This window comes from Nannobrachium achirus (genome assembly GCF_963921795.1).
Source record: "Nannobrachium achirus genome assembly, chromosome: 17".
Taxonomy (NCBI): Eukaryota; Metazoa; Chordata; class Actinopteri; order Myctophiformes; family Myctophidae; genus Nannobrachium; species Nannobrachium achirus.
Genome location: NC_137824.1, coordinates 20293241 through 20307970, shown reverse-complemented (window position 1 = coordinate 20307970; position 14730 = coordinate 20293241). Strand labels below are relative to the sequence as shown.

General features: G+C 50.7%; 1 protein-coding gene across 1 annotated transcript; it reads right to left on the bottom strand.

The window, feature by feature from the left end:
* Window positions 1-608: 608 nt before the first annotated feature.
* On the bottom strand, window positions 609-14720 carry LOC308302322 (protocadherin-18-like; the record flags this gene model as incomplete). Its single annotated transcript, XM_080746578.1, is given in 7 exon segments — window positions 609-1242; window positions 1822-2323; window positions 8973-9108; window positions 9110-9158; window positions 10763-10851; window positions 11762-12359; window positions 12754-14720. Coding segments are annotated over 7 exon segments (3975 nt in total).
* Window positions 14721-14730: the final 10 nt, after the last annotated feature.

Here is a 14730-nt window from a genome sequence, read left to right as displayed (position 1 = left end):
CTGGTAGGCGGGTTTCTGAACTGCCCTTAACCCACCGATGATACGCAGAGTAGACAGAAATCTCATGATGTCATCTTATAATGCACATTAGTGAGGGCCAATTATATTATATGAAGATACGGTTGAAAATGGGCGAAGAGCGCCTTTGGAATAGCACTGACGATTGTACAGTGTGTCTTGTCCTTCCCCAGAGATAAGAAATAATAATAATAATATCAAACTGGGGAGGCGAGAAATGAACAAAGGTTGAGAATCACTAGTCTAGATAAATATGGCGTCTCTCCCCCGGTGTGGCGGTCTGGAGGCGGGGCTAAAGACTGTAGAACTTCTAGACTGTAGAAGGATGCAACATGGAACAGGAACTGTAGCTCGGCGGTTCTCAAAGTGGGGTCCCGAGGACCCCCAGGGGTCCTTCAGAAGTTAGTGTCATGTATCTCCATGGACATACGAATGTATTTAGTACACTCTCTGAGTTAGGACTTCATAGTCTAAATTCCCGGTCCCAGAGATCGTACCAAATGGAGGTCCCATGGCCTAATATATGCATATCAAACCTCAAAGGTCCTTTGAAACGAAAAAAGTTTTTTGAGAACCAGCAGCGGTGAGGCCTAGCTCTGCCGGACGTCCTGTAGCAGCTTGTTGATCTCGGCCACCAGCTCGCTGGCGTCCATCAGCTCGTGGCGGCTGTCGCTGCGCTTGCCCTGCAGGTGGCAGCCCAGCACCGAGTCGAAGTCGTCCTCCTCGTAGTTCTCGGGGATCTCCTCCATGGCGGGGAGCCACTTGGCCACGGGTGGAGCCTGGAGGGCGGGCACCACCACCTGGCCCGCCGCGGGCATGGGCGCCCCGGACGACGGGACGGCGTGGTGGGGGGAGGGCGCCGCGGCCGGCTGCGGCGCCATCAGGGTGGGGCTGACCAGCGCCGTGAGCGGCTGGCACGACGACGACGACCCGTTGTGGTTGTTGTTGTTGTGCTGCTGCTTGAGCGCGGGCAGGTTCTGGGGACTGTTCTTGGGCGCCTGCGGGTGGTGGTTGTGGTGGTTCTTGTGGCCGCCGCCGCCCTGCGAGCTGAGCTTGGTGCTGGGCTTGAGCGTGTGGTAGATGCTGCTGCCGGGGTTCTGGAAGTGGGTGTTGGCGGCCCACGCTGCCACCCCTTGCTGGTGCACCGAGGGGCTGGGTTTGCCCGGCAGGTGACCCCGCCGGCGGTCCAGAGAGCCCGTCATGGGGACGCCCACGCCGCCGCTGCTGCTACCGCCGCCCTTCTGGACGCTCTCGTTCACCTGGAACCAGAGGTGGAAAAACATAATTTAGTACATTTACTCGAGTCGTGAACTTGCTAGGTACTTACACTTTACGTTTTTCAATGCTTTATACTTCCACTACATCTTACTTTTTACTCCACTGCATTTGTATGACAGCCTTAGTTATTACTTATTTTATTTTCACAAAACATTGATTAGTCTTGAGACATAGGTAACCTCCTCCATCTTTGCCTCTGGTTACCCATACTTGCAACTTCCTGCTACCCAGATTCTGAGCTGGGCTGACTTCCGGCCCAGAGATATAATGGTTTAACTCAGATTAAACGTACATTAACCACTTAAAACATGTTTAATATTTTGTCTATTCCAAAATAGCCAAATGGTGAATTGTTTTGTACTTTTGCTTTGTTACAGACAGTACAATTCCATGCCATTTTCATGCCAGCACTTTTGTACTTATACTCAAGTTAGAATTCTGAACACCAGACTTTTACTCGTATTATTGCTACATTGTGGTATTGCTACTACATGAGCCCCCCCCCCCCCCCCCACACACACACACAAAAGGGTACTTTCTTGAGCACTGACCTGAACGTAGGCGTCCAGGGACTGGGGCAGGAGGCGCTGGAACACGCTGCTCATCTCCGACAGGAGCGACGTCGTGCCGCACAGGTCCTCCTCTCCTCCTCCTCCCCTCCTCCGTCCCCCTTCCTCCTCGTCCCCCTCCTCCTCGTCCTCCTCTTCGCCGCCGGCGTCGTTTCCGTCGCCGCTGCCGCCGCTGGGGTCTTTGCCGAAGGTGGAGAAGCTCTGGTGGTTTCGGCCGGCGGGGATCATGACGAGGCCTCCGGCGTCCGTGCAGGGCTGCGGGCTCTTCTCCTGCGACGCGGTGGCGTCGCCGCCGCCGCTCCCTCCTCCTCCCCCGGCCAGGCGGGAGGACTCCTCGCCCGGGATGTACAGGTTGCTGCGGTAGTCGGAGGACGAGGAGGCGGGCGAGGCCAGCGGGGGCATCCAGCACTGGTCCGAGTGGCCCAGGACGCGACACTCCTCCGTGCACAGTCTCATGGCTGCAGAGGGACAGGGGAGAGAGAGAGACGAGTCGTTAGGACAGTGGTTCTCAACCTGATTCAGGCCGCGACCCCCAAGATAATCATATTTCAACAGGGGCACAACCGGGGCAGTACATTTTGTATAACGCGGTTCTGTTGTGAAAATAGCAGATCTACATGCTCACAACGCCTCGCGTTGCGAGGCGTTGTGAGCATGTAAATCGGCTATTTTCACAATTTCTGCCTCTAATATTTGTCATTTTAGAGGTATCAAAAAGTCCTTAAATTGTCACTTTAGAAATGTGCACATGCCCTCTATACACTTAAACTTTATGATGCTTTGTTTGCTGTTGAGTTAGAAAACAAGTTCATCCATCTGGGGACCCGACCCACAGGTTGAGAACCACTGCGTTAAGGCAGTGGTTCTCAAATGTCGTAATGTCAAGGAATCCCAAATTACAATGTATTTGGCCTGCGGACCGCCATCGGAAAATGTTTGGTGGGCATGGAAATGTGTTCGAAAATAGCAGATCTACAAGCTCACAAAAGCTGTTTTGTGTAAATGGGGGGGAAAGAACAGACCAAGTACAGAGCCAAAGGTTGATATTACCAAGTAGTGAGGGTTTAAGTGGTTAAATTAATCCAACATATTAATAAATACATTGATGTGTAAACAAACCAAAACACACTGATAATAGTGCTGTCACACAAGGCTATGAAGCCATCTCTGGAGTCCATGAAACGGATTAATCTGCAACACTATTTCATACAACATGTAGCAGGAGTCCCTGCTTCATCTTTCTCTCAGCTAAGGGGACTTTGGCCTGGAAAACTGTGAAAACAGGTTTTTCACGATGTTAAATAATGTTCATTTTCTAGTGTTTTGACATTTATTTGAGGCGGCCCACTTGCAATGACTGCGTGGTCCAGGGAACCGCTGCTTTTTAATCATTAGGCAAATCAGGCGGGTTAAATCTTTCATTCTCCCCGCCTTCACCGACGGGGCGCCCAGTGTGACGCTGTGTGTGTGTGTGCGTGTGCACATGTGTGTGATGCTATACTTGTGAGGACCTTATGTCCCCACACGGTTATATAGTACAATTTGAGAAATAGATGTTGAGGGGACCATTTTCCATAGGCCTCGGAATATAAATGGTTGTGTTTATTCAATAAGAAACAAAGATCCATGTTGGGGTTACATTTTCAGATTAGACATTTAGAGTTTAGGTTTAGGGGTTAGGGGAGTTAAAGGACAACTTTGTTTTTTTACAAAAGGGTTCATATTTGAGATAGTTATTAGAGAAAAGAAAAGATGATTGTTAAATTGTTTTCATTTACTTATTTCTATTGTTTTATCGATTTTAATGATGTTGATTTGCATGCATGCCCCCAAGATGCACCGCAATCTTTCATGGGCAGATGTGACTCATGGGTGCTGGTGTAAATAGTAGTAAAGAAATTGCCAGCTTGTTGTGTCTAAAAAGACATATTTAGCCACTTGTATGCATGCCCCCAACCACTGAAATCAAAATACTAAAATCACAAAAACAATAGAAAGCAGTAAATGAAAACATTTTAACACTCGTCTTTTCTTTTCTTTTCTCTAATTACAATCTAAAATATGAACCCTCATAAAAAAAACAAAGTTGTCCTTTAAACATGATGTATACCTGGATGCGTTGCCAGTGTCATGCAACCGAAAAATAGCCGATCTTTAAGCTTGCAGATCGGCTATGTTTCGGCTTTAGGCTCCCGGTAAAAAGTGGCAGATTTGTACAAAGAATAATTCATGAAATCGCTGTCCAAAAATGTTGATGTCTCCACAAGTATAGTACTACAAACCTGTGTGTGTGTGTGTGTGTGTGCGTGCGCGCGTTGCGCAGCGTGGCTTTATCAGCACGCGCCCCAAACGAGCATTTCATCTGCCCTAAGATGTATTATAAATGTCCCTTTCATGTTAATGAGGGGATAATGAAGTCCCTCTATGGCGGCGCGGGCGATGCGCACCGCGCGGCAGTTCGCTTTTTTTTAACGAAGGGTTTTAAGTTGGCATATTTGATTTGTCTAATTTATTCTTCAGAGATTTTTCTATTTGAACATTTAATATTGAATGGAGGCCGAGTTGAAAGGCTGGTGGGGGGTGGTGGGGGAAAAAAATAACTAAAAAGCACAAGGGCTTTTAAGAGGAGGGCCGGCGCTTTTTGAATGGCTAATATGCATTGATCTGCCATGGATGAATTGTCCCCTCCATGCTAAATACATTTGCAGGTAGCGAGGGCACTCTGTTCTCTCTTTCCCTCCCTCCCTCCCTCCCTGCAGAGTGGAGCCTTTCAGCCTAATTAGGGCAGATTTCCAGCATGTGCCCGGAGACAGCGGAGCGTTGCACCCACCAGAGACACTCGGTCAAATATTACCTTGATGGGGAAAAAAGACGGGAATAACCAATAGGCATTCACTTTTCTCATCTCTTCCTGTGTCTCTGTCTCTCTCTGTCTGTCTGTCTGTCTCTGACTCTCTCTCTCTCTGTCTCTCTCCAATCGTCCACTCATGTGGACTGCATGTGGGCCGCACACTGAGAATGAATTAGAAATCTCATGACCTCATTGTTCTCCCCGCCATGGCGTTGATTTAACCATTTAGCCCACTGTTATACTGTGTAAATGCATCGCAGCAGCAGTGGGTTAGGGTTTGGGGATCCGGAACCGGAGGAACCGAGTGGGTCCAACGTGGACACATTTGGAAAAAAAAAACGTTTCTGGGAAAACCGGGGTTTTTATCACACTGTCAGAGCTGCTACGTGGACTTCCCTTCGTCTGCTTTACAATTAAAATGCAGGTGGTTCTCAAAACTAATTTCAAGCACCACCATAACTCTTAACCGGTTATGGTTCTTCCTCCGGTCTATGGGATGAACCAGAGGTGTGCTTTTCCACCGAGAACCGGCGTTGGTTCTGAACCGTAAAAGTTGGTTCGGAACTGGAACCACAAAATCCTTGTTTTTTGTGGTTCCAGAGCCAAATCCTTGGCTCTGGTTCAATCTGGTGGAAACGTAAGCTGGTTCGCAAGAACGAACCAAGGTTCCCAAGAAAGTTGAACCGGCACTGGTTCTGGAACCGGTTCTTTGCCGGTGGAAAAGGCCCTTATGAGTGTACTCTCTCAGAGGCCTTTTCTACCAGCAAAGAACCGGTTCAGGTTCTTTCTCCCGCCTATAGGAAGGCAACTTTCTAGGAACCTTGGTTCGTTCTTGCGAACCGGCCGTGAAACAACTTTTATGGTTCTGAACCAACTCGGGTTCTTGGTGGAAAAGCTCACCTCTGGTTCATCCCATAGGCGGGAGAAAGAACCGAACCAGTTCTTTGCCGGTGGAACCTACAGACCTGTAAGTAATTCCAAGTAACCAAGAGAGTGTCTGACCATACTGCACTTTGAGAACCAGTGAGGTATATAGCTACAGTAGGAATGTATAGGAATCATTAAAGGGAATGGTTAAAGAATCGGGACCGTTAAGAGGGAATCGTTAAAATCTAAACCCTAACGACGAGCCACGGGTGGTGAGAAAGAAAAAAAGGGGTTCCTATCAAACATATATTGACCCATGAAGACCCCTGATATGAACCGTGGCAAGAGCCCCTCCCTTCCCAACCCACTCATCTCTCTGACACACTCTAGCCAAACCTCTTTGATCATTTGTCTTAATACAGAAACGCTACAAAGACGGGGGAGGGGGGGTGCTTTTTTATCTTCCTTTTTTTAGCCGTGAGACACATAGTTGGGAAGGGCTCTGAAGTCCGTCGAGGAATAAAAGCCGACGGATCGTGAAGAACGCGGTGTCAGCACACGCTGTCAAGGCGGGGAGCTGATCTTCGGGCCGGGAGCGAGGCACGTACGGTACAGTGCAGTGGTGGGCGAAGAGTTCAATCCCGTATAGACACTGCTGGTCACATATCGCTACAGATAACTACAAAGTTGAAAGTTGCTCAGTCTAATTTGTATTTGAGTTAAAAAGTGCATAAGTATTCAAAATTGCAAATTGCAAGTACCTTTTACTCTTTTTAAGTCAATGCATTGCTGGATTGAAAATGTTCTAAAGCAATTCAGCGTTTAAAAGAAAGTTTCAATGTTTTTTTGTATGTCCAACACCGTTCGTTTTGTATTTATCATTTGGAAAATGAGTGTAAAAGTAGTGAAAATAGCCGATCTACAAGCACACAACGCCTCACATCGCGAGGTGTTGTGTGCTTGTAGATCTGCTATTTTTACTAGTCTTGTGCGACAGTCTTGTATGATGAAGCAGGGCTTTACTTTACGAAAAAAACATACACATATAAAACTTGGAGATACGAGGTTTCCGCCCCGACAACGACGATTATATTTGTGTATGTTTCTGTGCCATTAAACAAGTGGAGTTAAATATATAAGCTTCCCAAAAACAAAACAAATCATATGTACGGCACAACATGTATACGGTCCTCAGGTAAATGTACTCTGCTGCTGTCCACCACTGCTTGCAAGAGGCCATGTTTTACCCACTCTAGACCAGGAGGGGGAGCGTGTTCCACTTCCATTCTCACCACACAACTCCTCTCTCTCTGTCTCTCTCGCTCTCTCTCTCGACCGCACAGACCCCTGCTCCAGCCATAATGACAGGCCACTGAATAAACTCCAGCCACGCTGAGAGGCCAGTGGAGGAAGAAACCACTCTGCTTCCTTCTACTGAAGTGATGTAAAAGTACCTCAACATTTTTTACTCAAGTACAGTGCTTGGGTAAAAGCACTAAGCAAATGGGTGGTTTAGGGGGGGTTGGGGGGACTGTGGCATGGTTGGGGGTGTCGGGGTACTCGTGCAGAAGGAGAAAGGTGAGAGGGGGCAGGAGGTGTAATTATACGTTCTGTAAGGGTTTAATCACTATATTCCCCCGTCCGTCGTCTCCCATGGCAACCCAAGTGGCAATTAGGTGGGCACCCTGTCCTCAGACGCATGCCGTGTCGCGACGTCCTGTTCGGGGTGGCGGTGGCTAAAAGTGACGGCTTGGTTGGTGGATAGGAGAGGGGGGCGGGGGCAGATGGGGGGGTGGGGGTGTGTGAAGACGACGGCTAACAAGCAGAGCTGTGGTGAAGCGCCAGAGAGGGTTGAAGCGTTAGCGATGAGATTGTCTGCCGAGTCTGGGGGTGACTTTAATTGGGAGATAGCTCAATCGCCATGTTGAAGGATGGCTGTGGGAAGATGGCTGGGGGAGAGGAGAGGAGAGGAGAGGAGAGGAGAGGAGAGGAGAGGAGAGAGCCGCTGGGTGATAAAGGAGGTGCAGCAGTGTGCAACCGGTGTAATGATGGCCTGCGGCTGTTGGTGGGAGGCGCGGCGCGCGTGTGTGCGTGGTGAGTGTTTGTGTGGTCTCCGGTGTGGCGAGAAAAGAACAAGCTGCAGTCTATTATTCTGTGAAATCCTTGCACTTCCTATAAGCACTGCAACATTTGTCTTGGGAGGCAGGCTCGCTCGGTGCACTTGTTTCCTCCATTTTGTGCCAAGCAAAGCTGACTGGCCCGAACGAGCGCTTGAATCCGTTTTGGCATGGAACGAGAGCTCTTCCATGTCGCAAAAGGAAAGCGGATATATAAGTATTATCGGCTGTACATACTGTCTCCGACCACCAAGCTTTTCAGCTTTCCGAACTCAAATTCTGAGTAATGCTTTTCAGAAGTGGCGAGTGACGTCATTTTGTAGTTGCACCGGACCTTTCCGACTAAAAGGTTCGGTGGTCGGAGACCGTATGGACAGCCCTTGAGGCGAATAAAAGGTGAACCTATTGAATTTGAACCACTTCAATGGTTCTACTTCGTGAGCAAATTCTTTTCATTTTGAAAGTCGTGGCCACGTGCAGATTGTTTTTGAAAGACAAATTGAAATAGTTTTCCCTGTGACATGCCAGGTTGGGACGCCGAGCGTATTCCCCGTGACGTCATTCGGCCGTCCCCAAGTGACCCGCCGCCGGGAGCGTCACAAACACGGCGCATAACGAGAGCTCTGCTGTCGGGATGCAAGTCTCTGAGGTCGGGAGGTGACGCAGGAGAAGCGTGATGAAATGCCAGAGGGAGGGCAGCGGGTCCCCAGACGATTAGCTTAATGTGCAACATTGTTTTCTCACTCGACAGCAAACATACCAACATGCAGTATCTATAAATCTTATACAGGGTATCTGCGCGTTGCTAAAGTTCCAATCGAATGACTTCTAAAGACCTGTTTAATACCAAATTGGACAAATACATAGTTGTGAAAATAGCCGACCTACAAGCCTCGCGAGCGCCCCATTTACACTGGCAGCCAAATTCAGTCTGAATCAGATCTGTGCCACATCCAGAATGGAATCTGATTGGTTTAAATGGTCACATGGAACAAATGAGATTCCAATCTGTATGTGACACAGATCTGATTCAGTCTGGATTTGACTGCCAGTGTAATGGGGCCTAACATCGGCTATTTTCACAACATGCATCTGTGGAGCTGAGTCAAACTAAACATGTTCCAAGTGCTTGTCATGGTAGAGGGTGGTAGGGGGGTCGTTCCCCAGTTCAATAACGTGATTATTTTTGGGGGGCAGGTGGTAGCATTGCAAGGTTGGGGACCCCTTGGTGACAGTGATATAGAGGAGGGGAGATGGGGTAGTGTCCCGTACCTGAGTGTCCTCTGTGGTGGTGGTGGTGGCCCTCCAGCGGGTACAGCTCGGTGAAGCCCCCCTCCCCCAGCAGCAGCCGGTCCATGGGGGACTCCCTGCCCGGGTCGTAGTCGCTGTCCCCGGCCTCGCTGTCGCCGGCGGCCGCTGTCCTTCAGACTAAACTTATCCATCTCATTCAAAGCGTATCTGGGGAGAGAGAGAGAGAGAGGGAGAGGGAGGGAGAGAGAGAGAGAGAGAGAGAGAGAGAGAGAGAGATGAAGAGAGACAGACAGAGAAAGAGAGTGAGAGATATTCGGGTTTAAATCTCCAAAATGTGGTTGGTCGATCATCGGGCATTAATATCATCAAACGGTCGAGGACTTATGGCACGCTGTCGATGGGTGGGGGAGAGGAGGGGAAAGAAATAAGACGCAGCGCGGCGAGGCGAGAGGCAGCGCTTAGCGAAGAGGTTTTGCATGAAATTATGCAAATGAGCGGAGAATGTAAAGTTATTAAGCTCAGGGTGTTCTGACCTCTGCACCTCCGGGCGGCGAGAGACGTGTGAGCTTTCAAAGAACACATGGGGGGGGGGGGGGGGGGGGGGGGGGGGAGCTTGTGACATTACCCGTAAATACTACTTGGGGGGACTCTGCCGGTATGTTGGTGTGTCTTGTTGTTGTTACCGCACTTGTTATACACGTTTGTTGTGGGGGACAGCTTTCCTGATCCTCAAAGGAGAAATTTACGGTTGTTTTTTATGGTTAAACCATTTAAATTGAATTGAAGATTTGGGGGGTAGGCTTCCAATTAGGTCGGGGGTTAGAATAGGATTAGTCGTTAAGAGGTGAGGTTCTTTGGAGTGTGTTTGGAGTTATGCCCGATGTTATACCTAGTTGCAGGCTGGAAGATAAGCTGATCTACAACCTGTTTTCAGCATGAGGGTTAAAAAAGAAAATCAAATAACGTTTGTAAAATCACTGTCCTAAAACATTGATGCCCTCACAAGTATAGTAATATAAATGTGTGTTTGTGCATACATGTGAGCCTACAAATAGAACCCGATTTTATCTTTGGGGACCCCAATCCAGAGGACAAGCTTCTCAGTGTCAATTTGACCCATAAAGGGTCTATTTGGTTCCCATTCGTTACAGACGTTACTGGGTCCGTTTACCTGTCCTCAGAAGTATAGCCATACCAACATGTATTGTGTATTAGGGATGGGAAAATAAGCGATGTTATCGTTTATCGTGATGAGAAACACTCACGATAATCGTATTGTGGAGATTTAACTTGTTGTGATATCGTCCTCCGTCATGCACTGGGATCAATTCACCTTTTATTTGCCAGGCTGCATATCCGGTACCACTTAAACCCTCTATAATTGGTAGACGTTACTTATATTATACGTACTTGATAGTCTTTTTTTCACTCTCTATCAAATGTCTTTGCCAAAATATAGCCGATCTACAAGCTCATAACGCGTTGTGAGCTTGTAGATCAGCTATTTTTTGGCAAATGTTCCGCCCAGTGGGATAATGGATGTTGGCGATATTTTGATTATCGCGATAATATTGTAAACCACGATTTCTTTGGTTACAATAATCGTAATATGAAATGTTCATATCGTCCCATCCCGTGTGTGTGTGTGTGTGTGTGTGTGTGTGTGTGTGTGTGTGTGTGTGTGTGTGTGTGTGTGTGTGTGTGTGTGTGTGTGTGTGTGTGTGTGTGCGTGCGTGCGTGCGTGCGTGCGTGCGTGCGTGCGTGCGTGCGTGCGTGCGTGCGTGCGTGCGTGTGTGTGCGTGTTTGTTTACCTGTAGCTCCTAGTATATTTGTTGCCTCTGAAGCTTGGCCTGGGCTGGTACTGGCCCTGATGGAGCATGGACAATAGCTGTGAGACTTGCTACAATCCACAAAGAAAAGACAAAAGGAGGACAAAAAGAAAAGAACAAAAAAAAAAGATAGGAGAAAAAAAGGAAAAACGAAAAAGGAAAAGGAAAGGGGAAAAAATGGAAGAGGGGAAAATGAATTGTGATGGAGGCAAGACAAGGCAAAGCCACACGACAATGTGGGGGTGCATGGTGCTTTTTTGGGTAGGGTGGGTTGGGGTGGGTCGGGGGGATTGGGTGGGGGAAGGGGAGGGGAGGGGAGGGGTGGGTGCACTGCTGAATTATGAGGTCAACAAAAATATGGCACAAAGGGCTGAAGGTAACGGAATAATGGAGGGTGCGAGGGATAAAATTCAGAACAGTGCTGCTCAATGACGTCATACAAGTAACATCACAATCTGCTCCGTGGCATAGCTTATAACAAGTGTCTCACTAATAGAGCCACAGGTATGGATATAGTCATGCTTATGGATATAATCATGCTTAATCTAAGTGTTACGATGGTGTCGCGTACCATACATAGCCAATATGCAAGCTCACAACGTGTTAGAACACGCCGGTTTCCAGACACTGCGTCGGGACCCATTTGTGGGTCGTGGACACATTTTTATGGATCCCTTATTTTTTTGTTTCCTACGTTTTGTTTCTGGTGATTATTATTATTATTGCTAAACGTTTACAAAAAAACTTTTTAAGTCTAAGTCATTTCATGAATACATACAAATCTAAGAAATTCTGTAAATTAGACAACAAACGTTTAAGAAGTTTATCGATCTATCCAATCTACAAGCTCACAACGCGGCGAGAAGCAACACGTTGTGAGCTTGTAGATCTTCTATTTTATTTGTTTCTAATTTCGCTTCCGGGTCACGAGCCTAAAAAGTCACAGCAGATATAGGCTACTAAAACCGGCTTTACTCTTACCTCCACGGGGGGCGTGGCGTGGGCCAGCTCCAGCGCAAAGTTCTCCGCCACGTGGTTGGAGGAGATGGTGACCAGGCTGTTGAGGGACTGGCGGCTGTGGTGGCTCTGCCGGCTACCCATGGTGCCCGCGCCGCCAGCGCCACCACGCTCCGGTCCCCCCAGTGCGGGCGATGGCGAGGCGGACCCGGGCGAGCAGCGGCCCGGGTGGTGCGCGCGCACGGGCAGCGCGCCGTTGACGGTGGGCACTAGCGTGATGTCGCCCTTGTGGATCTGCCGCGCGGGCTTCTTGGGGTGGTTCTGGTAGCTGCTCTCGGCCACGCGGCAGTTGTAGTTGTGCCGCGGGTCCTTCTTCTTGGTGCGGCCGCAGCGCGCCGTGGCGAACATCACCATGACGACCAGCAGCAGCGCGCAGACGGCGCCCAGCGAGATGATGACGATGAGCGACAGGTCCAGGGCCAGGGGCTGGCTGGAGCCGGTCGGGTGCGAGGGCGGCGGCAGGACGTCCATGTTCTCCTGCAGGGAGAGACGCAGGACGGCCCACGTGGAGAGGCGAGAGGAGCCCCGGTCCTGAACCTCCACCCGGATCTCCAGCACATCCCTGAGAGCAGCAAAGGGAGCAACGGTTAATAATGGTGGAACTTAGTCGATTTCATTGGTTTGAGAGAGATATATATCTATAATAGGGATGATCGATCCCTATTTTGGGCCTGTAAGTGAAAAGTTTCAAAAAATGTTTGTTTTTTATTGAGAATGAATATAACCCATCTAGAAGCTCACTCGTCACAATTGCGATGTGTTGTGAGCTTGTAGATTTGTTATCTTCACTATTTTGGTACGACACTGCTGTGCGACAAAGTATAAAAGTGATTAAACGATTTGTCGATTTTCTTTCTTCAATATAACAAAAATTTGCTTCTCGATTATTCGTTCAATCGGAGAAGCCAATCAACAGAATAATCGCCAAGAAAACAACGGTAGCTGTCGGCCCTCACCTGGGAACCTGCTCCAGGCTGCCGTTGGTCCTCAGCTCGCAGCGCCGCGCGTCCATGGCGAACAGCCCGTCCTCGTTGCCCGCCGTGATGGCGCAGCTGAGCTCGCCGTTGGCACCGGCGTCGCGGTCGGTGGCCCGCACGGCCACCACCAGCTGGCCGGGCGAGGCGTACCGCCAGACGGGCAGCTCAGCGGTGTGGTTGCGCAGCGACGGCGAGTGGATGACCGGCGCGTTGTCGTTCTCGTCCAAGACAGTCAGGAGCACGCTGGCGTTCACCGACAGGGCCGGGCTGCCGCCGTCGCGGCCCTGCACGGTGAAGGCCACGCGGCTCACGTCCTCGTGGTCGAAGCTGCGCAGCGCGTAGATGGCGCCGTTGGACGGGTCGATGGTGACGTAGGTGGAGACGGGGCTGCCCTGCACCAGGGCGTCCACGATGGTGTAGGTGACCTGGCCGTTGGTGCCCAGGTCCGGGTCGGACGCCGACACCGTCATCAGGTAGGCGCCGGGCGAGTTGTTCTCTGAACGGAACACCTCGTAGCGGTCCTTCTCGAAGCGAGGCGGGTTGTCGTTCTCGTCCAGCACCTGCACGGTGAAGTGCTTGATGGTGGACAGGCTGGGCGAGCCCCGGTCCTCGGCGATGACCGTCAGGCTGTACTCTGAGCGCTTCTCGCGGTCCAGCGACACGTTGGTGAGGATCATGTAGTTCCGCTCGTAGGTCTTCTGCAGGCGGAAGTGGCCGTGGCCGTGCAGGCGGCACACCACCTCACCGTTGAGGCCGGCGTCGCCGTCGTCCACGCGCACCAGTGCGATGAAGGTGTCGACGGGCGCGCCCTCGGAGACGTAGGCCACCTCCTCCTTGCCCGGCGTCATCAGGTTGATGTTGATCTCGGGCTTGTTGTCGTTGATGTCCGCCACCTTCACCACGATCTTGCACAGCCCCGGGATGGAGTTGGGCCCCATGTCCTGTGCCTGGACGTCCAGCTCGTAGCTCGAGGTGGTCTCATAATCCACCCTCTTTATCAGAGTGATGTGGCCGTTTTCAGGGTTGATCTTGAACGTTTCCAAGATCTTCGGCGAGACGTGGCTGCTGAAGGAGTAGACAATTTTCCCATTAGTGCCCTCGTCCGGGTCCGTGGCGTTCAGGTCGATAATCAGAGTCCCGAGGGGCGAGTTTTCCAGCAAATTGATAACGTACGCCTGCTCGTCAAAGGTCGGGCTGTTGTCGTTGGAGTCGGAGATGCTGATCTTGAGCAGCGTGGAGCCCGACTTCGGCGGAACGCCGTTGTCCGAGGCGGTCAGCTGCAGCTGGTAGCCGGACTGCACCTCGCGGTCCAGCTCGCGCATCACCACCAGCTCGGCGTACTTGGCGCCGTCGGTGCGCGTCCGCACGTCGATCCTGAAGAAGTTGTTGGGCGTCAGCGAGTAGGTGTGCAGCGCGTTGTCGCCGACGTCCGGGTCGGCGGCGGCGTCCAGCGGCACGCGCGTCCCCACCGCCGCGCTCTCGGAGATCTCCACGGGGATGATGGCGCGCGTGAAGTGCGGCGAGTTGTCGTTGATGTCCAGCACCTCGACCTCGACGTGGAACAGCTGCAGGTACTCGGTGGGCAGCGTCACCACGTCGAACTCCACCGAGCAGTTGAGGTTCTTCTCGCAGAGGCGCTCGCGGTCGATCTTGGTGCCGATGCTGATCTCGCCGTCCTCCTCGCGCACCAGCAGGAACGGCGTGTTGCCGCGCTGCATGGCGCGGAAGCGGAACGACAGGGAGCCGGGCAGCTTGGACAGGACCCCCGCTACGTCCTCCTTTAGACGCGCGATCACCGTGCCCACTTTCTGCTCCTCGTAAACTTTGTATTTTAGAGTCTTACCGGTGGCGCCGTGCAAGACGGCGAGCAGACATAACAGTGCGATGGTAAATACATTCCCTTTGGTGTGGTGGTGGTGGTGGTGGTGGTTCGTTTTGTCCCCCATCTTCAGCCCT